This window comes from Salminus brasiliensis, chromosome 20 (genome assembly GCF_030463535.1).
Source record: "Salminus brasiliensis chromosome 20, fSalBra1.hap2, whole genome shotgun sequence".
NCBI lineage: Eukaryota > Metazoa > Chordata > Actinopteri > Characiformes > Bryconidae > Salminus > Salminus brasiliensis.
In genome coordinates, this window is record NC_132897.1 from 31,960,844 (window position 1) to 31,987,996 (window position 27,153).

Genomic DNA, 27,153 nt, shown 5'->3' on the forward strand with positions numbered 1-27,153 from the left:
ACTTCTGGTTGTAAAAAACAAGTCAAGGAAAGGTCTAGTAGCTTTTGTAATTAAATAACACAACTACTTTAAACATAGCATAGTGCTGGCTTCGTGGTGAGGGGATCCACGTTAGGAATCACAAGGTTGCTGGTTCAATTAGAAATTAGCGACCAACTACTGGTTGCAAAAAACAAGTCAAGGAAAGGTCTAGTAGCATCTGTAATGCAATAAACGCGGCATAGTAGGCATAGCAGGCATAGTACAGGCTTAGTGGTGAGGGGCAAGAGCTGATTCTACATACTAATGTATTTTACTGTATTCAACTAGCCAGTTTCCAATCCACTGGCAGATGAGAGGACAGGACTGATAGCCACATTGAACTTAGCTTAACTGGGAATGTAGCTAACCACTGATAATGATAGAAGATTAGAATGAGTAAAAAGAGGATCATTCTCAATTGATGTACAAATCTTCCATTTTGGTTAAAAAGTGCAACTGCTCTGGTCTAGTCCATCTCATATATTGATTTATATGAGAAAACATTTTAGATTTGCCACCTAACGCTCACACTAACACCTACTGGCTTTCTGATCGCGCAGCCGAGACAGTTTAAACAGCAGTGTGTTTGTTTTCTCAACAAAAACAACAGACGAACGAAGAGAACTAAGAACAGAAGATGGTGAGGACTCATCCCTTTGGATAAGTGACAGTATTGTCGATAGAAATGAGAGAAACTCTCATAATACGTGTGAAATTTGTGAAATGGCAGGCCTGGAGCAGTGCGAACTCGCTAAAACTGATGATGGTGAGCTTTCTGAAGCTTCTGCTGCCAATGTGACCCTTTATCTTCGTTCCAGGGCCAGTGCCGCACCAAGTGCTTTGACAAATTACAGGGTTTGAAAAATACAAATCGCCACCAGGCAGGCAAGCCCCAGCTTTTCCACTGATTAGCCGAGATTATTAGATAGGACGGCTTTCGTAGTCTGATGTATGACCTTGTCTCACGCTGCAAACAAAGCAAGCATGGCAAGTGAAAACATGTCCAATGTCATGTAAATACGTCAAATTTCTTGTTTTAGGATTGTTAAGAGTATCATAAGATTATTTGCAGTGCCGTGCAACAGTTTGGGCGAATAGTTAGCAAAGTGAGCAGAAGATAAATTGATCTCCAAAAGGCCTAAAGTGAAAGATGAAACATTCCTTTCAACATTTAATTTAAAGATTTTTGTTTTGTACATTTTTAGAGTAACAAAGGAAAAAGGTGAGTGGAAAGTTGTACCATGCAAAAGTTCGGGAGTCCCGAGAGATTTGAGATGACTTTCTTATTTGAGATGACTCCTTAAACCGTGTACATGGGCCTACACTTCAGTTCTTCACCCTCATGACTGCATGATTGCTCTCATATTTAACGTCAGTTGCATAGACCCTAAAATAGAACCTTGTGGAAATCCACAAAATATGCTTAAGTGTAGAAAATTGGGAGTAGTTTCATCATTTAAAAAAGGCCGGATCATTTTGCATTGATATTTAGAACATGAGCCAGTTATTTAGGTCATCACTGCAAACTCTATGAAATGACTGGTTGGGATATCAAATACACTGAGATAGCAATTGTTGGTCAGCTTCCTTCATACTTGTCTTAGTTATAATCCACAAACAGGTCTTTGTACAAATTACATTCAAGTGACTGTACAAAATTTACTGTATAACATTCCAGTGGTTCGGTCTGAATTTGGAAAAGCATCTTTCACAGAAAATGAGCCTTAAAAATGTCTAGGCTCGGAGCATTTTCTCTTTGAATTCATTTGAATTAACTGCCACCAGTTTTTTAGATCGTCCCTGTCGGACAAAAACGCTGTATCCCCAAAATGGCAACTTTACACGAGGAGGTAAAAGGGGAAAGGGGAAAAAAGGAAAGGGAAAAAAAATTTTGTTTATGTGCTGGTGGCCTTTGTCAAGTGAACCCTGGCTAGGAGCCTTACTGTGACTGCCCTGGTTAAATAAAGGTCAAATAAAATAACATGGTGAAAAATCTGTTGTTGGACGAGTGCCGCACACCGCTGCAAGTACTACATGCGCTCTGTTTGGCGTTCGGCAGTATTTCAGCACGTTGTTTGGTTGGCCAGTGCGAACTTGGAATGACCAACAGGCATGACATTTTGATGAGGGTGTCTAGTGTGAGTGAGTGATGCTGAAGTGTTTAATACCACTAACAGAGAGAGAGACGGGGGGAGAGAGTGAGTCTCGAGGGGTAGACGTACGGAGGTTGGAATTAGATATAGAGGCAGCACCTTTCAATAAATAATGCTTCACTAAAAGAGGTTTCTGTGTGTATGTGTGCGCCCATGCCCAGCCTGTCATTCCGTGTGTGTGTGTGTCTGTGTTTGTGTGTGAGTGTGTGTGTGTGTGTGTGTGTGTGTGTGTGTGTGTGTCAGGGAAAATGATTAAAGTGTTCTCGGCACTAGCGGTGCTGCGCTAGCTCTATTCCTTTCCCGAAATTGAAGGCGCGTTCCTCGCTCTCGCACAGATGAGGAAGGGTGGGCCTGTAAAGATCAGGAAGCATTCGCTCTCCTCAGTTTCGGATCACAGGCGTCTTTGTCTTTCTCTGTGTTGGCGCTAACGCCGATGTATATCACACACCAACGGATGCGTTTTACAGTCTTACAGTGAAGGAGCCGTCCCGAGGGACCGGTGTGTATTCTTCTTGCCTTGGCTTCAGACACACGATCGCCCATACAGCTGTGGAACATGTAGAACACTGCCTGCTGAGCTGGCTGCTGTTCATCACAAGGGAAATGTAAATTCCCACCCACTAGCTTGGACTATGGAGCATTTTTTTTGCTAGTTGTAGCTACACAACAATATCTAAGCTCACAGTGTGACCGGCTAGGAAATCTTAACTGGGACACCTTCTCACAAGTTGGATTTCTTACTTGAGAAATCGGGAGAGCCTCACCAACCCCTGAGTTTAAAATCCAAGACCTCCCCGTACATTAACAGTAATAAAAGCAGTAGTGTTATACTGTACCGTCCCTCTGTTGACGTGTTTCCATGGTGTTTGGATGCGCAAAATACTGTATAATGCACCATCAACTGGTATCACTAACAATGCTAACAATGATGACCTGGGTCATATTGTGGTTAGATTCACCATAGAACACCAGCAAAGGCTTGTGAAACCAGTTCTGCTAAACGCTGAAGTCTTGAATGAGTGTGACGTCATTCCCAGCTCCGACTTCAAAACTTTGAGGTAAATGGAACACAGCATTGCAAATTTTACCCCTTTCTAATAAGGGTTACACATGCCTTGTTTGTTACAGTGGTAACCAATGTGGATACAGTCTGACCATTTTAAATCAGATTTGGTCACTTGGTCAATACCTACAAATCAGTTTTACTGTGAACGAGGGAAACCAAAGGGAACCAAAAGTGGTTCTGCTGTGGAAGCATGTCAAAGACCTCAAAGACACCCGTTGGCGTCTTTCTTTTTAATGCTACGCTCATCACTGGTCAGTTTCCACCGAAGGACCACTGTGAGAGAGTGAGGTTCGGTCTAAAGCAGTGGCCCTGGTCCTGGAGGACCTCCTGCCCAGTACATCCTCATGGTTTCCTACTCCAACAAACCACCTTCAACTCAGGACGGGCGTGTTGATTAGCTGATGAGCTGGATGAGGGCAGGGGGTCCTCCAGGACTAGGGTTGGGAACCACTGATGAAAGGATAGGCAAGTCAAGAGAGGGCCTTCAGAACCTAGAGAGGTCATGTGATGGACCGTGTTGCATTTTAGCCCCTGCAGCATGATTGGTGAAGACATAGAAAGTGCTCCTTTAGAGAGGTGTCGACACAGCAGGGCAGAATGTGACATCACAGGGAGAGAGAGAGAGAGAGAGACATGGAAAATCGAGCTCGACTTGACTACATAACAGCCACTTTCATGCACATTAATCTCAATTCTTCTGGAAACGTTTCATTGGCCAGTAAATGTGGGCAGGCTTTGAGTAGCAGCCAATTAGCTGGTTGGTTGTAGCTGCTGTTGAGCCAAGCTGAAGGACAAAGAGGACAGCCATAGATCCAGTGGATAATGGATAGACAAGCGGCGAGAGAGAGTGACAGGGTTAAAGACGGTTGCCCCACTGTCAGGAAAATGGATGGTTATGAGTGCTAGCAGTAGCGTAGAGCATCTCAAACCCAACAGTGCCTTGAGACCCACTGGCATTCCACAGTTTAGTTCCCTCATCACCAGCTCAGCTCGTTTTGAGCATCCAGGTTCATTTCTATAGGGCGTTTTACTGGGAGTAGCAGTTGGGCTACCACACCTTCCCAGAAATGAGTGTGATGTAGGAGCATAAAGGAAAACAATGGGTGTAGTGGTATATTCAGCAGTGGTATAATGGTATATTCAGCAGTGGTATAGTGGTATATGACAGTGGTATAGTGGTATGTACTCAGTGGTATAGCTTTATGTGCAGCAGTGGTATAGTGTTATATAATTAGTTGTGGTATAGTGGTAAATACGACAGTGGTGTAGTGGTATTTACAGTAGTGGTACAGTGGTATACTACACAATGGGATATTATGGGATTTACAGCTTTGGTATAGGGGCATATTTAGTAGTGGTATAGTTTTATAAATGGCAGTGGTGTAATGGTATATACACAGTGCTATAGTGGTATATACGCAGTGGTATGGACAGTAATGGCATAGTGTATCTAAACACTATAGTTGACGTAAAAAGCACCTTGCAGAGCTTTGTGTCCAGGGGCCCAAGTTTTATTAATCCATCTGGTTACAAATGTAACTCCCCGTCTGAAAACGAGCCCCGCTCAGACACTGGCCGAGAGACATAGACCACGAGAGAGAGAGAGAGAGAGAGGCTGTGATGGACATGGTTCTTCTTATTCAGTGTGTTTTATTTGGGGGAACAGAAGCACAGTGGCAGGACAAAAGGCAATTTCACAGCCCCTGGCTCCAGACACACCAACTCTGTGTGTGTGTGTGTGTGTGTGTGTACAAGCGCACATGTGTGTGTGCAAGAAAGAAAGAAAGATGGAGTGATGGCAAGAGATGTGTGTGTTTGTGATGGATAGATACAGTGTGTGTAAGAGTGCTTGAGCGTGTGTGTATATGAGAGTGATTATGTGCTTTGTTGGATGTGTCTGGGAAAGAGGGGGCATGAGCTATGTAAATGTGTGTATGTGTGTGAATAAAATGAAAATAGAACAGACGCTTCTGCTAATGAGAATCTGTGAATGGTTGAAGTGGCGAAACAGTGATAATTCATGGGAGTTGTTGTCAACCCCCCCCCCCCCCCCCCCCCAAAAAAAAAAAAAGCCTGACTGACTCCAATATCCTGACAGCAAAGGATATCGATATAGGTTAAAAAAGAAAGAGCTGAGCACCAGTGTAGTAGTCACAAATGGTCTTGGACCTTGTCTTGGTCTCTACAGTACTTGGACTCATGGTCTTGAGAACTGTTTCTGAGGACCAGGCTTTAGCAGCATCACTAGCAAGGTCTTAGCATTGTTACTGCGATGCTAGCATCAGTACTGCTGTGTTGGCAATGGCATGTGGTGTTAGCATTGCTGCAGCGCTACAGCGACATTAGCATTGCTATCTCTATGTTACTATTTCTATAGCTCCGGCTTACAGCCTCGCTCAGCATCACTACCGCAGCATTACAAACCAAGTTCCTGAGCTTTACATCTAAACCTAATAAAAATGTTAAGGCTCTGAGGGCAAGGCTAGAATCCTTTACCAGACAGGCACGGCTTAGTTTGGATAGTGCTTAGCTAGTTAGCTAACATGATTGCATACAGAGACTTACTCATTTTCTAATTCATTTTACCCAGGTTGGGGACCATCTGGACCATCTGGGTGCTGTTCAGATAGCGGTGGTTAGCTATTTTACTAACGCATTAGCAAGTTCTCATCATTAGCATCTTTTCTTACCTTCACTGCCGGAACAAAGTCTTGTGTCTCTAAAACAGTAACTTTACAGATTGGAATGAAAGTCAATGTGAAAAGATGATTTTGGAGCATTTCTATTGGTTCGTTCATCATGAAATGACAAAAAAAGATACAAATTCAGGAGATAAATTAGCCCTGAGACTAAACAGTCAGAACGGTTGTGCGTGACAGGGACGATATGAAGACTGTATAACCCTGGAGCTAATTCACTGCAAGAGGGACTGCCTGAGCAAGACAAATGGTATCTATAAAAAGCCCGTCTCACGATTATACTGTGACATTAGCTCTTAGCGTAGCACCCTCTCAGCATTTGTCCCTTCTCCTATCAGCCTGTGCCGTGGTCCATTGGTGCCACTGCCCCCTGTCTTGCTCCGGTCAGCGTTGCACCCTTTTTAGGTTGGCCTAGCTTTAGCTTTTGAGACCCTACTGCAAATTTACACCTGGCTTTAAAAAGCGGTGGAGAATCTGAAAGTCGTTATCTCCACCCATTTTTGTGTGACCCTCTTTGCTCCCATTTTTACATGCAGTGCCTGTTTAGGCTGGTACTGCAGTTTCATACATAACACACAGGCAATCCGAGCCGGTGCGATTTGCTCGTGAAACCCTCGATGGGGTTTATCATCCCTCAGTGTTCAGTCGGAGGCAGACTTGATGGGAATGTTTCTGGCAGCTCATGTTTACTTTAATGCTTGTTAATTTATGAGCCACATTGCAATAATCATGACTTTAAGACGTCTCCTCACCGGTCGCCCTTCTTCTCCATCCGGCTCTCTTGCCCTCTGTAGGACAGGCAGGTTGAATTAGGCACTCATGTACTGGGCGGAGGGCAGGAGAATGGCCTTGCCACAAGTGATTATGGGTCGCTTGAGGAGGCGCCGCGTTGGGCTTTGTGCTGCCCGATGGGAAAGGGGGCGCTTGCTTATTCTGCAGCCCGCCGATGGATTGGCCCCGACATTGGCTAAAACAAGCCCTGGCTTGTTTTACTGCTTTTCGCGCCCATTGTTGACACACATTATATATATATATATATATATATATATATATATATATATATATATATATATATACTCACACACACAGCTTAGCCTGAAGCTGCCGAGCAATGTTGACTCCTAATGCTGTGGGTTCATACTGAAGTGAATAATTGTAACGTTGTGTTACGCTTTTCACAGTAAACACGGTCATACACAGGCACAGGTTGGTGTTCTTGCAGGGTCTTTCCATGGCCAATTTAGTTGTTCACGCCATCAATGCTCGGCTTGTTGCCAGGACCAGTCCTCAGATAACTTTTACCATGTTTTCAGACCCTAATTAGCTTCACAGTAATTGAATGGCCATTCAGCTTCAGCGTATGATGATTTGGGAGAAGACAGTGTGAGAAGGGGGAGAGAGCTTGAGTTTGGATGAATTCTTGTGGCTGCTTGTGCTAGGGAGCCAGTCCCCCCTCTGATAAGTGGAGCCATGAAAGAGATGGGGTGGTGGAGGGTTGCAAAGACTTGTTGTAAACACGTGAATAAGGTAGAGATTGATTTTATAGGACATTTCAGGACGAATTATCCAGCTTTGCTTGCTTTCCCTTAAAAATGCTGGTCCTTTAACTTGCACCAATGGTGTGACCTCACCAATGGTGTCTGGCTTGTTCTGTGAATTGCTGCAATCCATTAGCTTCTTCTCTTAAGCTTTCAGCAGTCTGTGGAAGGATGACTCCGAATTCCTGCTGAATCTGTTTTTACAGTAAATCGCACAACAGCTGGTACCCGTTTTTGATGTTTTTGTGTTGTAGCAGCACTCACACTGAACGCTAAGGCCACTCATTGGGCGTTGCCGCAGTGACTTCGTTGGTGGCATCACGTGCATACCCTCTATAACGGTTCAAACAGTAATATTTATCATAACCTTTATACTAAACCTAACCCAACCCCTCACCTGCGTAAAGTAAAAGAACATCCATGGGGAGCAGCGTCAAATTGTCCAAAAAAATCTAAACCCAGCTAAATACAAAATACGAAATACACACACTCTCTCTCTTTCTCCCTCATTGCCTTCACTGACACTTTATCTCTCTCTCCCTTCTTACTCCACTGTATGATTTTCTTTTTTCAAGAAGAGACCGTGCCAAGTTATGGTCATTATTTAAAAACAAGCTAATCCTGCTCTGCCTCCAGGGATTTGCATTATTTTTTCCCTTTTCTTGGGGAATTGGCAGAATTTCATATCAGCTTAAGTTTCTCTTTGTGTGGGAGAGAGCTTGCCCGGGTAATTTTCCCAGGTAATTCTACTCTGATTTATGAGCCGGCGTGAATGTGGAATCCAACGCCAGCAGAATTATCATCCGGAGCCTTTGGCCTCCTTCGTTCCAACAGAGGCCTGAGCATGTCCGTTGTAAATGCCGTGGAGTAGTCGGTTCTTACAGCAAGTTCGTAATTCATCTTGGTTAACCCATTTTTAGCATGCCTGATTCAGCTCATAAGCTAGTTTTGAGCCCTTCCTGGGTCGAATTGGGAGTATTAGAGCAGAGTCAACATGAAACTGTCCAGTGAACTGGACTTAAAAGCCCCTGCTATTGAACAGAAGTGACCAACCAGCCTTGCACATGGAGGCTAGTTCTGTGGTAATCTCATGCACCTGATCCAGATAGCAAAGGTTGGAGATTAGAGACACGTGGTGTTTAGGTCAGGGCAGGAGCTGAACTTTGCAGGGAGGTTTCTCCTGTTTGCTGTGACACATTGGCAATATTACAAGACTGTTGGCTTCTAGATCACTCCAGGCCCAATCTAGATGCTTTCTAGTAGCCTATTTTCTCGATCCAGTGTGTTAAATATCTCTTGACCCAGCCTCTACATGAGGGTCGGTCTCAAGTTTAGCCTGAGAGAGCACAATTAGTCCGTGCTGTCTCTCTGGATGGGTAGGTGGCTCTTTCTCCCTCCATCACTTTAGTGTAATTCCAGTCAACACAAGCATCTTCTAGCCTGGTACCCAACTCTTTCCTCCGAGAGCGTTGGGTTGCCCGGTGACACTGCATGGAGGTGGCATGTATCAGTCCTCACTCTCCCAGTGTCCGGAACATTAGGGTGATAGGGCTTGAGTTGGGTAATTGGCTATCAACAAGAGAGCATTCTCTGCAAATGCCTTACAACATGGGTGCTCAATCCAGGTTCTAGTAATTTAGCATTTTCCAAAGTTTAGCTTCATTAGAACATTAGAGCCAGATGGGTTGGACAACAATTGGGCACCTCTACCTTAGACTGACTTTGGTCATACTACAGCAAGTAGAGAAGACTGTGATGATCATAATCATAAGTTTCAAAATATCAAATGCTTAATGCGTTAAACTAACATTGTGGCTCACTGCAAACTACCCAATCAGAACAGAGCAAATTATTATTATTCCATTCTGGAACCAAAATAACAGGGTTGTAAAACTGCGTCTGAGCATTCCCCCCCCCCCCAACTAAAGTCACAGATTTACTTAAAATACTCAATACATGCATCCTATGTATTCTCTGAGATCTGTGAATATTTATGCCATGTCAGATTGAACATGGATGTAGCGTTTGCTCAGAGCCATTTTGGTAGGCGTGATGCAACTCGAGGCAATGCCCTTTTGTTCACAGCCATGAAAAAACGCAACACTTGGCAACAGCCATTTAGCTGTCGAAGTGGTCCATATAGGCTGGCTGCTGAGCTGGGGAACTGTGAAAAGCAGAATTACGTGAAACGTGAACGCCCATCTGTGTGCTCACACATGTCCGCAGACATCGGATGCCACCTCAATGCACATGCGCAAATGGCCACAGGTGTATGTGCGCCCACGCTCACAGGAGGAGTACCCACACATACGGCAAAGCACACACAGATACATTCAGAGCCGTGGTGTACAGACTGTGCCTCTCAGGGCTGACCACCCCCCTCCCCCTCCTTTAGCTAACAGTGTGCTAAGACAAGCAGATAAAGAACCCAGTGCGTATCTGTGTGTTCAGTCACACGTGTCATTTGTATGCACATGCATGTCCATGCGTCTTTAGCACACTTATGCTAATATGCCCTGCGAGGTAGCAGCCTGGATTTCTGTATCACATAAGTGTATTTATTAATTACAGGGTTTTGTATGCAAATGTTTGCCGTGGCCCACACAACAAACACATTTAATATGCAAACCATCTCGCGCAATAGCGCTAAATAGCCGTCAATAAACCTTTAGAGGAAGATGCGTCCGACCTCGGCGCAACCTCTCATTTGATAAAAGCTTTCTGATCGCTGTCGACTAAATGGAACGGAAAGTCCTCTTCTCTTTTCTCCAGGCGACTCTCCATAAATAAAGAACCTTAAGATACCCCTTGCACAGCCTCATAGATCCATTTAGCATCCATTCCGAGCCCGCAGAACACTTCCCGGATCTCATCTGTCTGAAAGCAAGGCCCATTAGCAAGGCGCAGATGTGTCTGACGAAGGAAATGCTTCTATGCAGGAATGGGATGCCTTTTTTTTGTGCTGTTGTGATTAGCATCAATGTGTTGACGTGTGTCTTAGTTTCAGTGCAGGATTGATCTAGCGCACCTATTAAATGATCTGCCCTTTGGCTGTTTTTATTTTGTACAGTTTCTTGCACAAAACAAGGTCACAAATCTTAGATTCCTCCTAAATGCGGCCTACTAAGGTTACACATCTTATTTTGTTAGGAAAAAAAAAATCAATAACACAGAGTTTCAATGCACTGGAACCAAAAGCTATGTTTGGAGAAAAAACACACTAGACACTAACCCTGAAACCTCATCCCAACTGCGAAGCATGTTGGAGGGAGTATCATGGTTTGGGGCTGCTTTGCAGCTTCTGGGCCTGGACAGCTTGCAGTCATTGCGGGAATTCTGAGGAGTATCATTTTTAGGGTATGTCAAAATCTTTAAACGACAGCAGTCCATGACCTCAAGTTAAAGAGACATTGGGTAATGCAACAAGACGATGACCCAAAGCACACAAGAAAATCTCCTAAAGGAAGGACAAGGAATTAAGGAATCAGCCCTGTCGAGCTGCTGTGGCATGACCTAAGGACCTGAAGGGATGAATGGTCCAAAATTTGCAGCTACAGGAAACCTCCTTGGTGGAGGTGATTGCTGATAACTTGCTTACTTACTTCACTTACTTTTTTAGCCTGCATTGTTGGGTTTTTCTAGACTGAATGAAGGACAGACAAAAAAAGATCATCGATTTGGTCGGTGCTCTTTACACCCGGCCCTTCTCTACTTGACACTGTCTCTCGTTCTGCAGTCAGCTGCCGCAGGTTGCAGTTCACGGCCACCGAGCAGCTCTCCGGCGAAAACAGTATTTAAGTAATCAGCACGTTTTAATTATGCGGGGAGAGGAAGAATGCTGTAATCTGTATTAAATGAAGTCCCAGAGGAATGCTCCTGCTTCAAGCCTTGCGCCTCGGTGAGAGGGAGCGGGCAGGGGGCTGTGGACTGCTGGGAGCCCGATATAGAACTGCCAGCATACAGCTGGGTTAATAACAGAAGGAGAGATGGTGAGAGGGAGAGCGGGAGGGAGGGCGAGAAAAGGGGGGAGAAGCAGAGTGAGACTGACAGCCAGGTGGAGGACAAGTGTGTGTGATGTGAAAAAGAGAGAGACCGATTGAAAGGAAGCGGGGGAAGAGGAAAGTGGGCTGGAGGCAAATATGGACGAAGAGAGGGAGGGAGATAACAGGGCGCTGTCTATCACTGTGGCCTGGGAAGAGCTGAGTGTTTGCAATTTCGCTCTGATCTTCAAGTAAACACAGCTAATGCCAACAGAGCGAAGAAAATCAATTAATGCGATTGTTATCCAGCCCCAGGACATTTGATGAGCCACACCGCTGCTTTGTCCGCATTGACCAGTCCATTTTCCGGCAGCATGAAATCTCCCCTACCAGCGATCAGTTCGCTGGCTTCCTTCGGCATCCTCTGACCTCTCTCCTGGTGTTCCACGTTTTCTTTTCCTTTGCAGGGCCACGATGCAAGAGTGTACCCCAGAAAATTCTGCATTCTTTTGTCTCTAAACGTACACAATGTGGACAAAAGTATTGGGACACATGCTCATTTATCGCTTCTTCTGAAATCAAGGTGTTTAAAAAGAGTTGATACTGCTGTCTCTACTGTCCAGGGGAGAAGGTTTTCTACCACATTTTGAATTCTGCCTTGATCTTTTCTCCACCTAATCACCCAACTTCCTAACTCATCCAAAAGTATTGGGCAGAGCATTATCCACCATTCCAGAGAACACAGCTGCTCCACAACTCAACACAGGGGGGCTTTATACCCCTCTAGCCCACTCCTGGCATTAGCTAGCATGGTGCCAATAGGTTAGGTTCATGTTTATCTGCTCCAGAGAGTCCTATTCGGTTGGCAGTACGTCTCTACAGGAACGACGTGAAGATGTGTCCACCGAGCTGCTCCCAGATTGCAGCCGTTTTAGTTAGGTGTTCCTTTATAAACGTCTGACGCTACATTTTGTGGTGGGGATGGAGGACAGGATTTCTGTAAAACAGTGCGCCACCACTCCACAGTCTGCTGAATCTTGCTGATGGACCTTTGTAGTCAAGCAAGGGTTTCGATTTACCGTTCAAGACGTGATCTTGATCTTCAGCCTTGGACCTGGTCAGTCCCAACAATAGTTCTCCTTTTGGAGATCAGTACATCTTCTACTCACGCAACCATTTATAGCAGCAGAACTTTTAATCTAGGGCTGTAGACGCTATCTGTCCCTGAAATGTGAGGTCATTGACCACTGCTGTGGGATCTCTCCTTGTTTATCTTTCTTGGTCTATCTCTGTCTCCTACTCTCTCTGTCCCTCCCCCGTTCCCCCTAAGGCTGTTGTCTCAGGCCCATGGCTGTTCTCTTCATTCACGTCTTACTGTGCACCGAAGCACAGCGACAACTAAATAAGAACTAATTTCACCAAAACTGCAGATGATGCCTCTGTAATTGGGCTAATTAGTGGCAAATGAAACCACACAAAGACAAATGAGGCGATGGCGCTGTCACTGACAACAGCCTGGCTTCAAAAATCGACACCCTCTTTTTGAGACCCTTGTGGATATTCACAGGTGCAAAGAGTGTCGCACACTTTCCCAGATATGTCCCATTAGGCCAGGGGTTCCCAATCCTGCGTTTGCACATGATTGTTTTATACCTACTACAGCTAATTCCACCCCATAACCCTCCAAAAAGCTGGATATCACTTTATTTGAATGGTCTATTATAGATGAGTCGTAGATGCTCGCCTGACATTTAACTAACATTCAACTAAATGTCCATTAAATGCAACTGACCTCTAAGATGAATGTAAATGAAGGTCTATTGAATTTATTCGTACACCTAACCAATAGTAAGGTTAGGGATAGGATTCAGGATTTCAGTTGCGTTTAATAGGCATTCAGATGAATGTTAGTTGAATGTCAGGTGAGCATCTACAGAGCAACAATAATAGGCCGTGCAAGTGAAGTGATACCCAAAGCTCCTTAAGCCCCTTTTAGACATGTACGGTAACCCTGAACGTTTGCAGGCAAATCAGTTCTACCGGCAGTTACCCGGACTCCACCTGGACTTTGAACTATGGGGACTGGTGGGATAATGTCTGAATGAGCTCCTGTTTGAAAGGACCAGATAATGTTCCAGAGAATTTTTACAGTGGGCACGTTGATGACATTATCATCCGGTCGGTAGCCTTGTTTGCCATCTTCGATGTGCTGTAAACAAAACACTGTCCTTTCCCCAGCATACCTTTTGCGCTCTGCCATGCCTCCTTCACAAGCTCCACAGGCTCCGCCCTTACTTAAACCACGCAGAACCTTTCCTGTAGGTAGAACACATAGATCATCTGACATGGATAATGTGTGAAGGGCTAACTCTGGATAACGTCCGGACCTGATTCTCCTGACCTTCCCGGAGTTCATATGTGAAAATGGCTCTCGGCTCACTTTCTCGCAAGTGGCGGACGCTGTAAGGTGTGCACATTTCCACACAGGTCTGTTAGGGTCTGTCAGCCGATGTAGGTACGACTGTATCTTTGTGTAGGGGTGGTAATTACCATGTGTCAGAAGTGGAGGATAATGACCGTTGTTATCGCTGCCTCTGTTCCATGCTGTTTTATGGAGTAATTTTGGGTTGCCGTGTGTGGAGAGGCTTGGCTGAGTTTCCTCGAATTTGCTGAAGCAAGGAAGTGCAAAGTTCTCTGGCTAGCTTCGGCCGCTCACCGCGACCAAGACCATAATCCAGTGTTGAGGTTCAGGAGGGGTGAAGTAAGCCTGGAAAGATTTTCGCAGCCAATTTATGGGAAAATAGGATGGGGTCTTAATAGGCTCTGTGCTTGTGTGAGCGTATATGTGTGTGCGTGTGTGTGTGTGTGTGTGTGTGTGTGTCCCGCTGTTGGGGACTTGTTATTGCCGGGGCATTGAGGTTGGTGAATTGGCCAGGAGTGTGTGTGTGTGTGTGTCCGAGTATCTGTGTGGCATGGGGGTGTCCCGCCTCTATTCTCTTCAGCTGCAGAGAGATTAGCCCCGTAAATCCCAGCACGGATCAGTTCGTCTACCGGGGCGGACGTTGGTAGTCACGTCTGACCAGCATCTTGACATCCCAAGTGAAATCGGGGTCCCCATCAGCTTGCAGACCGAACGGGGTACAAGTATGACTCTGAAACCGTGACCAGGGACCAGAGATGATCTACACAGGTACTGGTTTTGGGTATTACCTTGCACAGGTACAGGAACTCTTGCAGAGAGGCTTTCTTGCACAAATAATCCTGAGGCTGACTTTAAGAGGCAGTTGGGAAGCCTGCAGACATTCCCAAAGCGGTGAGAGATGTAGAAAGGAGCTGAACTGTGAAGACCAAATTGATTAGTTTGACTCCCGATCCTGTAGTCTTCTCAGCTCAGTCAGGAGTCCAATTCGCAATTGCCTTGGTGTACCATCTATGATCGGTTCTCTTGCATCTTATTTACAAACCACTAGTGGCATTTTGTATTAAGCCAGAATTTGATTGCAGAACCATCTCATTGCTAGCATGCTGGTATTGTTATTATTACTGCTCGGCGCCTGCGGCCAGCCTATAACATTGCCTGCGGAGAGGCCATATAGAGGCCGAAAGATTTCCAACGAGGAGCAAAGCTGTTCGACGCCTCTCGAGGGGGGGGGGGGACCTGAGGATGAATCTTAATTACACCATGGGGCTTTTGGCTGCTGTTGGCTGTTAGAGACTTGTGAGCTTCTTGAATCCTATGAACAGGCACCAACACAACCAGCGAGAGACAGTGAGTGAGATCGAATTGCGCTAACGATTCTGAGGCCTCCCTGTCTAAAGTATTCCTTCATTCCTTCAGTCCCTTTAGCGGTTAATATTGTTCCACTTTACTTGTCCGTTTCACACTAAAGACCAGGTCTGATACTAATGAGCATGAGTTGGGTTTCATCATCATGAATGCCTTGCTGGAAAGAAACTCGCTGTTGAAACTTTAGAAAGTCTCTTACTTTATCGCTCATTCCTTTTGCTCTCTCCACTGATTAGAGCTGACTGTGCCAGGGTTTCTTGTTGTGCTTGCAGTGCCGTGTTAATGCAGCGCCTTTTCACAGTACATGAACGCAACCGCTGTTCTCCTGCCAGCTCTGTCACAAAGCATCGCGTCTGCCTGGGACCTACTTTGTGCGTGCTCACGCCGGCGTGAAGCTACGTGAATGCAGGTCGTCAGCGGCGCGCCCCGGATCTGCTGATTCAACGAGCCAGGGTTTCCCTGTAAAAGCTAGACGATGGGGCCTGGGCCTTTCCCCCCGTTTATTTTTTTAAGGGTTTACCGTGGGAAGGCTGGGGTCAGGAGTAGTTGGCTGGGTTCAGAGGTACAGTATGTTCAGGAGTTGTGTAGTTTTTGGTTTTGGGGTATGTTCACATAGGCCGTGCTGGTTTTAAGGTTTGAGGTGCATTCGCGGGACATGTTGGTCAAGTCTGGAAGCTTTGGGGTGTGTTGACAGTCAGGGGTCACCAGTCTTATCCACATAGCCAAGCTTTCCTTTATAATTACACTTCTTTGGTCAGCACCACTGCATTTACACTGGTTCAAACTGTGTTCATAGGACATGGTGGATTGGAGGTTTATGGTTACATGGAAGGTTTGGGATGTGGGAATATTGCCCTTTGCAATAGAGTTCTGTTTTCACAATCACCCACCCAACCAAACCTTGCCATTCCACTTCTGGCTTAATAAAAAGGGATTGTCCATTAGATATACACACAAATCTACAGGATTTATCTTAAATCTAAAAAGGTATGACACAAAAAATCTTAATTATATCATAACACATACTACAGATCAGCCATAACATTAATACCACCTCTAATATTGAATAAGTATCCCTTGTGCCGCCACAACAGATATTGGGCATTCGAGGCATGGACTTCACAAGACCACCGAAGGGGTCAGCAGCAGATCCTTTAAGTCCTGTAGGTTGTGAGGTGGAAGATCCACGGGTGATTCCATTCTTGAACCACGTTTGATAGGCTTTGGTAGCTATCCACTGCATATCGGAAACACCCCTCTGAGACCTGCTCTTTTGGAGATGCTCTGACCGATTCATTTTACCATGATAATTCGACCCTTGTCAAAGTGTTTTAGATTTTTATGCTTGAACTTTTTTTTTACTGCTTCACCTTCAAGAACTGTTTACTTGCTGCCTAATATGTAGATCCTAATGACCTTATAATCCTAATAGCTGCAGGGTAGATGTTTAGAGCTAGGGACACAAGGTACAAGGTTTCAGTCGCAAGTGTTCTGTTCTGTATGCAGTTTTGTTGGTTTCTAGTTGCGATCAAATCATTATTGCATCCAACGCATCAGAGTAAAACTTTCACATGGGATTATCTGACACACAGAGTTGTGTAATCCCCGAATATGTAAATCCTCCTAGAGAAGACCCCAGGATAATGAATTGTCACTCTGCAAAGCCTTGCTCCAGGTAACAAACCCAGCCAAGCATGCTCAGGCAGAGAGCTTGTTGGGGAGATTTACCGCAGGTTCCCTGATTGGCTTTCTGGAGTGGACGGATGTGGATTGCCTCTCTGACGCTAAGCTTTTTTTCCATGTCTCCTCAGGCTCAGAAGTCGTGGATCGAGAGAGCTTTCAGCAAGAGAGAATGCGTGCATATCATCGTCAGCACCAAAGACCCCCATAGGTAAGACTCGCACAGCCTGCTTTGCTGTTGGGGTTGGGGCTGGGAAGCGTTATCAGCGGCTCCATCGCTTGAAGAGGTGAATTAAAGCATGCACATGAAATTATTCCAATTATTTTATCAATGAGAGAAATGGGTGTGGGGGCGAAAGTAGGGAAAGTTGAACATGGCCTCATTTGTGAAACGTTTTCCAGAGGAAAAACTTGGCCAATGGGCCAGTTGAATGTGGAGATGGTATCTCTCCTAGAAGAGGGAAAGGGGGAGGAAGGAGGCTCTGGTGAGGGCAATGACCCACTCTGTCAAGACAAGTGCACTTCCAGAAATCATTAGAAGCGATGAAGAAGAACTGATAGCAAAGCAACCGTGTCTCCCAGCACCTTTTACTTGGGTAAGGGAATTGTACCACAGTACCGCAACCCTCCCAGAAGTGACGCTCATTGATGGATATGAATTGTGTATGAATATGAATTAATTTCAGGAAATCATAGTTTTTTAAGCTAGTGCGTATTTGTTCTTGGGGGTGGGGTTATTTGTTCATATCATATTCATTTATGGACACCTCCCATCTTTTGACTAGGAGAGGCCCCATACAGAAAGTAGCTTTTGGCTCAGTGGCGCAGCAGACTAAAACGCTGGCACTATGACACTATGGCCCAAAGTTCGAAATCTGGGTCATGCTTTATCTTTGCCATCAGCAGCCAGAACTTGAGAGAGCACAATTGACCATGCTCACTCTGGGAGGGTAGATGGCTCTCTCTCCCCTTATAACTCATGATCTGCACTTGTCCTCAACCTCCTGGAGTCAGTAGCACTGATAGTGACGGGGGAAGCCTAGTGAGTGGGTGGGTTAATTGGCTCAGCTAAATTGGAGAGAAAATTAGTAAAAAATGTAAAAAAAAAAACAAAACTGTCCAGCCACTTGCTGCCATTCCAACGTCCTACAATCCACTTCTTCTTAATATTAAATTGTCATATTGTTCAAATCCTTGTCCTGTTTACTCTAAAGCAATAGACTGGAAAGTAAGCGCCACTTTAAACACTTCCTCTGGTTAAAAACAAGGAGTTAAGAAAAGAATTGGCACGCTACGATGCTTTTGGAAAGCTGAGTCCTTCCCAGAAGAAAGTGGAAGCTAATATGAGAGAAATGAACCCAGGTCATGATGAGCTACTTAATAAGCTCTTTGTCCTATTTAAGCATGGAAAAAAGTCTGTGAAACTGGCCCACTGAAGTTGCTCAAGATGGCTAAGCTGGCTGACCAGCTTAGTTCTTGACCAGCATAGGGTATGTTTTTTTTTTCATTTGTTTGAATTTGATGTTTTATCTGAGAGAATTTGTATATTCTGCCCTACACAGCAGTCGAATTTCAGTCTGACTAACCAGAGAGCTTTTGACTTCCCTGTGTAAATGCATGCGGCTGAAATCTTACTAGGATACAATCCAGATCCTAGTCCCATGAAGTGACCAGGTGTAAACAGGGTCCTTGGATAAGTTCAGCATATTGTTGAACCCAACCGTTAGTTCCTGAGAGCACTGAGAGAGCACCAGAGCTGGGTTTCTCAAAAGCCTCCTAGCACAAACCAGCATTGTTCAATGGTAGAGTGAGCATCTCACTGAACACCCTCTGAGAACCTGGGCCCAGACCAGTGTGTAAATCACATGTTCTCTGTTGCATCTTTCTCCCCGGTAGGTGCTGTTGTGGGCGTCTCATTGGACAGCACGTGGGCCTGCCCCCCAGCATCTCGTCCAATCAGAACGATAAATCGGAGCGTGTGACGAAGAATGACAGCTTGTCTGAGAAATGGTCCGTCAGCAAGCACACGCAGCTGAGTCCCACCGATGCCTTTGGGACCATCGAGTTCCAGGGAGGGGGGCACTCCAACAAAGCAATGGTAAGAGTGACAAGAACTCAGAGGCAGATTCCCTACGGCAAGTTTTGTTGTGTTAACAAATGCATTCAATTGATAATAATTATTAATCATTATCCATAATGAGCCAGCTTCACTGGCTGCTACTTGACCCGACGAGCTGAACTTGATGTCAGCCATTATTTTTTCATGCTTCTTGTTTGGCAGTACGTGCGGGTGTCCTACGACACAAAGCCAGACCTGCTGCTGCACCTGATGACTAAGGAGTGGCAGCTGGAGCTTCCCAAGCTGCTCATCTCTGTGCACGGGGGCCTCCAGAACTTCGAACTGCAGCCCAAACTCAAACAGGTGTTTGGCAAGGGCCTCATCAAGGCCGCCATGACCACTGGAGCCTGGATCTTTACTGGTGGCGTCAATACAGGTGTGTTCCGGATGTACAGAATCCAGGAAAATTACAGCAAATTCTAGACGCAAACAAACATCACTGTATAAAACAATCCTTCAAACAAGAGCTGAAAGACTCCTAAGTGACCACAACAGGCATTTTCAAGCTGCGATACTCACCGAAGGGTTAGGGTGTTACATAGTAGTGACCATGCAGCTGCCTCAGTTGTCTGCTTTTATGTGGTCTTTACTCCCTGATCGATTTACTGTAACAGATATTTTAGTGTGCGTCCATTTATTTACATGCCCTTACAGCGTAGGTTGAATTAGATTAGGTTTCTGTGTAACATGTCATCATTCAGAAGGGTTTTTCTGGTTGGGTTTTCTAATCTTAAACCTCATACACTGGTCCTTACACTCTGATCTCCACTTGCCAGGGGTCATCAGGCATGTGGGGGACGCTCTAAAAGACCACGCATCCAAATCCAGGGGCAAAATCTGCACCATCGGCATCGCCCCCTGGGGTATAGTGGAGAATCAGGAGGACCTCGTGGGCAAAGACGTACGTACTCATGTTTTTATATAATCATGATCCACATACTGCAGTGTAAAGACAGGGTATCTGGAGTGCATCTGGACAGAGGTACCGTGCAGCGTGACTCTGAGCCCTTCAGATTCTCTGTTAAATGTTAAGTTAAATGTGTATTTGTGTTTTCATAACATATACAGTGAGCACATAGTGCCTGTCTGCAGCTAAGCAGCTGATTTGAGGAGATTTAAAGATCTTAGGGAAATGATATTAATGTATTCTCCACATGCATTAAGAATGATACAAAATGTGGTGAATAATTTAAGAGAGCCGCAATGTGTCAGCTTAGTTACACTGGCTCAGTTAAGAAACACGCTTTGCCTGAGTTGTCTCTTATTTATGACTACGCTCTTCTTCTATGTGCTCTCTCTGACGCTCACTCTCTCTTTCTCTGCCACTCTCTCATCCCCTCACTCACTCAGATATTCAGATGTTGCTTTTTCAGTGAGGTGTACTATCACGCCACTGAAAGGAGAATATGGAAAAATATATTGCAATCAATAAGCAATCATACGCACACGCACAACCAATCAGACTGCAACTTAACCATTACTCATAAACTGCAGACTGCACCTTTAACAGTCAGTCATAACTCACAGATTGCACCTTTACCTGTCAGCCATAACTTACAGACTGCACCTTTAACAGTCAGTCATAACTCACAGATTGCACCTTTACCTGTCAGCCATAACTTACAGACTGCACCTTTAACAGTCAGTCATAACTCACAGACTGCACCTTTAACAGTCAGCCATGACTTACAGATTTCACCTTTAACAGTCAGCCATGACTTACAGACTGCACCTTTAACAGTCAGTCATAACTCACAGACTGCACCTTTAACAATCAGTCATAACTCACAGACTGCACCTTTAACAGTCAGCCATGACTTACAGATTTCACCTTTAACAGTCAGCCATGACTTACAGACTGCACCTTTAACAGTCAGTCATAACTCACAGACTGCACCTTTACCTGTCAGCAATGACTTACAGACTGCACCTTTAACAATCAGTCATAACTCACAGACTGCACCTTTAACAGTCAGCCATGACTTACAGATTTCACCTTAAACATTTAGTCATGACTTACAGACTGCACCTTTACCTGTCAGCCATGACTTACAGACTGCACCTTTAACAATCAGTCATAACTCACAGACTGCACCTTTAACAGTCAGCCATGACTTACAGATTTCACCTTTAACAGTCAGCCATGACTTACAGACTGCACCTTTAACAATCAGTCATAACTCAGAATCAGAATCTCTTTATTTCACCAAGTATGTTACACATACAAGGAATTTGTCTTGGTGCGAGCAACACGTATGAGTAACAAAAACACAGAACACAGATTATTTACAGTATTAAACTAAAGGAAAATTACACTAAACAATAAATAGGATAGGGGATAAATTAAAAAAGTAAAACGTACTAAAGGTAACAAAGAGCTGAAGAAGCTGAGAGATGTAAAACAGATTTAGTTGAAAAATATTATATATAGAAAGTTACAGATGACCTGAATATTTACAGAAAGAGAACATCTGTACAGGTGTGCAAATAGTCATAGTGCAAATAGGCAGAGTGCAAATAGCTCTTCAGTCCGGTTTGGTACAGTTCAGTTGTATGTTTTGAGGTTTACAGTGGGAGGTGTCCACTGTGGTTGACGAGAGCTACAGCTCTGGGGAAAAAGCTGTTAGCATGCTGGTTTTGATAGACCGCAGTCTTCTACCAGAGGGGAGTGTCTGGAAGAGGAGGTGTCCAGAATATGAGGGGTCAGATGTAATTTTGCCAGCATGCTTCCTCACCCTGCTGGTGTAGACCTGCTGAAGTGATGGCAGGTTACATCCAATGATCCTCTCTGCTGTCCTGATGATGCGCTGGAGTTTGGTTCTTTCTTGTGAGGTGGAGGAACCAAACCAGATAGTTATGGAGGCTGTGATAATGGACTCGATGATCGCTGTGTAGAACTGGATCATCAGGGTCTGTGGCAGGTTGAATTTCTTGAGCTGTCTCAAGAAGAAGAACTCAACTGCGTAACTGCGTTTTGTGTGTCTTTTGTGGCAGGTGGTCCGGCCGTACCAGACCATGTCCAACCCGATGAGTAAACTGACCGTTCTGAACAGCCTGCACTCCCACTTCATCCTGGCAGACAACGGCACCACGGGCAAGTACGGCGCTGAGGTCAAGCTCCGCCGGCAGCTGGAGAAGCACATCTCCCTGCAAAAGATCAACACACGTGAGTCCGCCACCTGTCCACCTCCACCTCAGTCAGACAGCAGTGCATGCTGGTCAGAGTGCAGTGTTACCCTTGCGGGTCAGGTTTCTTTTTAGAACAGTTGGGAAAAAGCTTCCTCAGCCCAAAGCAAATACTTCAGCAGTTATTATAGGAACTGCAAATCGAGCTCTGGGTCTTCTACAATGTATATTATGGTTAGGATACCACAACAACCACTATGCAACACCATAGCAACTAAAATGCCATCTAAAATACCTCAGAAACCTTGCAACACAAAAGCACGCACCCAACACCCTATTAGCAACCACCCAGCAACCAATTTTCAAGACCATAGCAACCACCTGAAATACCATAGCAACCATTTAGCGATACCATAGCAACCATGTAGAAACCACTTAGGAACACCATTACTTACAATACATGTATTGTTAAGCAATTTCCTTTTTGAACACCCTAGCAACAGCCTTACAACACTACAGTACCCATCTTGCAATCACTTGGTAAGATGGCAACTACTTAGCAACCCCAGAGCGCCAAAATAACAATACCATAACAACCAACTAACACCACTATAGTAACCACCTGGCAACCTCTTATTAACACCACATCAGTCACCTGGGTTTCGATAGCGATCTCCTTACAATACTGGAGCAACCTCCTGAATTACCAGAGAAACCACATAGCAACACCATAACAAGCAGTGACAACCCTAGGACCATATAGCAACAGCCTAGCAACTGGTGCAACCCTTCTGCTGCCTTTCCTTTCTGAGCTCCATTTGGTATATGTTGAGGTAGCACTTTATTAGAATCCGTATATCTACATTCAGTGGTCATTTGATCAGAAACAGATGTACATTATATGGACAAAAGTATTGGGACACCTGCTCACTCGCTGTTTCTATTAAATTAATGTGTATTAATCTTGCTTATTTATCTTGGTTGTCTCTACTGTCCAGAGAAAGCTTTCTGCTAGGTCATGGAGGAGCACTGCCATGAGGATTTGATTGCATTAAGCAACATGAGCGTTAGTGAGGTCAGGATGTTGAATGATGATTCCCACCCCACCTCATCCATTACCAGCTCCCTAATTCACCCCAAAAGTACTGAATAGCGCACCAACCATAATTCCAGAGAACACAGTTCCACTACTCCACAGCTTAATACTGGGGGGTATTATACCCCTCTAGCCCACTCCTGGCCTCAGGCATGGTGCCAATAGGTTTGTGTGTATCTGCTCCAGAGAGTCCTATTCTATTGGCAGTACTTCTCTACAGGGACGAGACAAGCTGTGTGTGCATTTGCACTCTGTCTGTTTAGATTACACTAGTTTACACTGACTGGCTGTTGCTGAACATTTTCAGCCCCCCTCCGCCCCATGAATCATCGTTCAGTTTCTGACCACAGAACCACCACCAGAACCGGTGACCAGATCAGATCAGATTTGGGGGGGTTTATTCTCAGCACAGCTAAGATGAAATTGTGTCTGGCACAGCAGTGTAGCAGTAGCAGCCAGTAAGTTCTAGCCAAGTTTTAACCTCATCAGTCCACGGGACTTGTTTCCAAAATGCTTCGGGCTTGTAAGATGCCAATCAGGGTCAGACGCTCGCAGGGGTTAAATGTAAAGGAGGCTGTACTGGGATATTCACAGTCCAAGTTCGTAATCGGTACACAGCCCAGGGTCAAGGCCGAAAGACAGATGAAAGGCAAAAGCACAAACATCACACGGAGCAATAAATCGAAAAGGGTCAAGGCAAACACGTTTTCCACAAAACAGGTCAAGGGTCGTAAACAGGAAACCAAAACACAAGCAAAGATCAAAAGGGCAAAGACAAAAGGCAGTGTCAAAAAACATGTAAAAAGGTCAAAACACAGAATAGACTTGAATATCAATAAACGCTCAGTAGGTCACCGGAATGGGATGCAATACCTTGCAAAGTCTAAAGCCCGGCCTTAAATACTAGTCTAATATGATCACCAGGTGCTAGTCTCTAGAACTCCGGCGAACGCGAACATGGATAGGAGCTTGCAGTCACATGATTAGTTATGTGATCTCCCAGAGAATTCCTGGAGGTCGAGTCAGGAAGTGAAGAGGCAGTCGGCAGTAGACCTGATTTCCACATTTGGGATACCCAACATTTACACACTTCTCCATCTCCACTAACCCACGAAACCCAGCACACAGCTTAACCTTCCTCTCCCAGACATTGGCTTAGACACTGCATCTCTCTGCTGTCAATTGGAGGGAATCCGCAAGTGGTCAACAGGACGCTGACCAACTTGTCCCACCCGAATCCTACTTCCCTTCTCCCCCACCATCCCCAGTCATGTGACCTGTGGACTTCCCTTTGTCATCCTATGCCTGGGGTCATAGAGGGGGCTGGGAAGGCAAAGGGACGTCCAGTCGTCATCAGCAGCATCTGCGTCCATGCGATCGCTCAGCAGTATCACTCGAACCTGTCTCTCTTCATGGACCCGTGCATCACTGAGCACTTGTCACCGGACTGAACCTCTGGTGCCAGGACATTTTTGCCTGTCTGGCCTGTCTGGCAAAAATGTGGTGGTGGACAAGAAAAGGCAAACGCGTATAAATGATGAGCCAAAGCATTATGACCTAATATGCTGTTAGACCGACCTACTGAGGCATGGCCTCCACAAGACCTCTGAAGGTGTCCTGTGGTATCTGGCCTGTAAGTTGCGAGGTGTGCTGTCCACATGATGCGAAAGGAAACAGGACTCATCATACCAGGCAGCCTCCTTCCATCACTCCAAGATCTAGTCCCAATGCGTGCATGTCCATTGTAGGCGCTTTCAATGGTGGAAGGAGGTAAGCATGGGAACTCTGACCAGTCTGTGTCTGAGACTTGGGCCATAGTATCCCTTATGTCAGTTCGGCCCAGATGGTATTGCCTTTGTTGCCCTCGTACTTGGGGTGCCCGGTACCCTGTTGCTGGTTCCTGGTTTGACCCTCCTCAAGCTACATAACTATTTCCTCCACTAAACACCTGTCTCTGTTCTTCACGACTGACCATTTCTTCTTCCATGTCCAACACGTTGATCACGACAGCTGTGCCATCTTCCATCCTAGACCTTCACTTGTGCCATTGTTACAAGGTAATCGGCATTTTGCCAGTGCGGACCATGCCCTGAAGTAAACATTTAAGGCGGAATATTTTTGGAGAAGCCAGAAATCCCCCCCTAGCTCCCTAGCTAGTTAGCAATCTAGCTGTAAATGCACTCATGATACCTATAAAAACCTTTCATGAGTTTTGAAGAGTCCCACAGAATAAAGAGTGTATACAGCATGTATAATGCATACTACAGTACATCACTGTACACTGGCATTGGAAGCTAGCATTCCTAAAATTGCTGTGGTCGTTTAGCAACAACAGCCTTGTTAACTAGTCTCTCCTAAGCTGCTGTGGTTTGCTGTGGAGCTAGAGGTCCAAAGCAAGCTGTTGTCGGGCTGAAAAGGTAAAATACCAGGGATCTGTCCATGGTACTCTAGTGAGTTTATATACTACATCATTTCTAAACTTCAAATTTCTCTCACATGGGCAGCAGGTCTGATCTTTAATTAATGTTTTTGTTTTGTGTGTTTTGAAATAATATCACTTAATAAGGAATAAGGTGTCTTTTAAAATAAGGTGTTCCCTGAAACAATGTTCCTTTTGTTAGAACATGCGTCTTGGAATAATGTGTCTTTTAAGGATACGATATTTTTTGAAAAATTACCATACAATAATATAATATAATATATATTTTTTATATTGTCTCTTTGAATAATTTGTCTCTTTGAAAAGTGTGTCTTTTGAAAAAAAGGCCTCTTGGAACAAGATGTCTTTTGGAATAACCATTTTTGGAAGTAAGTGTATGATGATGATGATAATATAGATTTTGGAATAATGTGTCTTTTAGCAGTTTATTGAACACTTCCAGTTGAGAGATAGAAAAAATACACAGAAATGTGAATATGAAACACATTTGACACATGCATGTAAAATCACAGCGTGCACAAAAGTTTTTCCTATGACCTCCAGGTGTATTGTGAAACCTGCTTTAGCTGTGGTGATGGAGTGCTGCTGGTGGGGGCTTTAGACTGAGCTCATCTCTTGATTTGATTACCTTTCCTCTCCAGCTGGAGAAGGACTTCCATATCACTCTCCGTTTGACCTCACAGGCGTCCCTAAAGGAACCGCCCACCTTACAGAAGGCATAACTGCGTTCCCTTGCTGCGTTCTCCCGCCGTGTTTCTGTTGGGATGGTATCGAGACGAATCACAGATCCACTGTTTATGCTTTCTGCTTCACTGGACTCTTATGAAGGACATTCCGGATTGGCTTTTTAATGTCACCACAAAGGTTAATAACTTCTAAACTTCTAATGAAAAACAAGAAGCAGGGTTTTAACGTGGAGGGGTGAAAGGAGCACCGAATTTCATCACTAACATTTTATGGATATGAGCAGGAGGGGGTCATATGCCTACAAGCTGTCTGAACGAAATGCATTAAAACGCCATTAAAATACAATGGAGCTGTCCGTGGTGCTGAATTGGTTATGAAGCGTACCATTTACAAACTGCATTTACACTGACAAGCCAAAACATTGGGACCGCTGCCTAATTCGCTGTCTGTGGCTGCACAGGTCCATAAGCAGCAGGGGGCACTGCACTGGGTGTTATTGGTATGGGTTTTTTGACATGTGATTGACATAGTGATTGTGTAGCCCCTTTTTGGTGCCATGCAAAACCATTTAAAAAGGTTTTATAAAGAACCATTAAGCATTTCAGTAGTTGCTCAGAACCTGTTGCAGTGCATCCAACAATAAGGGTAGCTATATACAACTACTGCAAACATTTTTTTTACTTGATTTAAAATCAACTCTGGAGAAGCTGTGTAGCTTGTAGTGTAAAGAACCCTTTTGGCATCTTTATAGTCAGTAGTGT

The 27,153-nt window shown here is 44.8% G+C and overlaps 1 protein-coding gene across 10 annotated transcripts in view; it reads left to right on the top strand.

Annotated features, from left to right (window-relative positions):
- trpm3 (transient receptor potential cation channel, subfamily M, member 3) overlaps positions 1 to 27,153 on the top strand; it is a 175,203-nt gene that overhangs the window by 79,356 nt on the left and 68,694 nt on the right. For all 10 annotated transcript variants that reach the window (XM_072665004.1, XM_072665005.1, XM_072664998.1 and 7 more), the window contains exons 2-6: positions 17,056 to 17,135; positions 18,821 to 19,022; positions 19,206 to 19,419; positions 19,820 to 19,944; positions 22,038 to 22,209. In XM_072665004.1, coding sequence (XP_072521105.1) covers positions 17,056 to 17,135; positions 18,821 to 19,022; positions 19,206 to 19,419; positions 19,820 to 19,944; positions 22,038 to 22,209 — 793 coding nt within the window. The remainder of the gene's footprint in view (positions 1 to 17,055; positions 17,136 to 18,820; positions 19,023 to 19,205; positions 19,420 to 19,819; positions 19,945 to 22,037; positions 22,210 to 27,153) is intronic.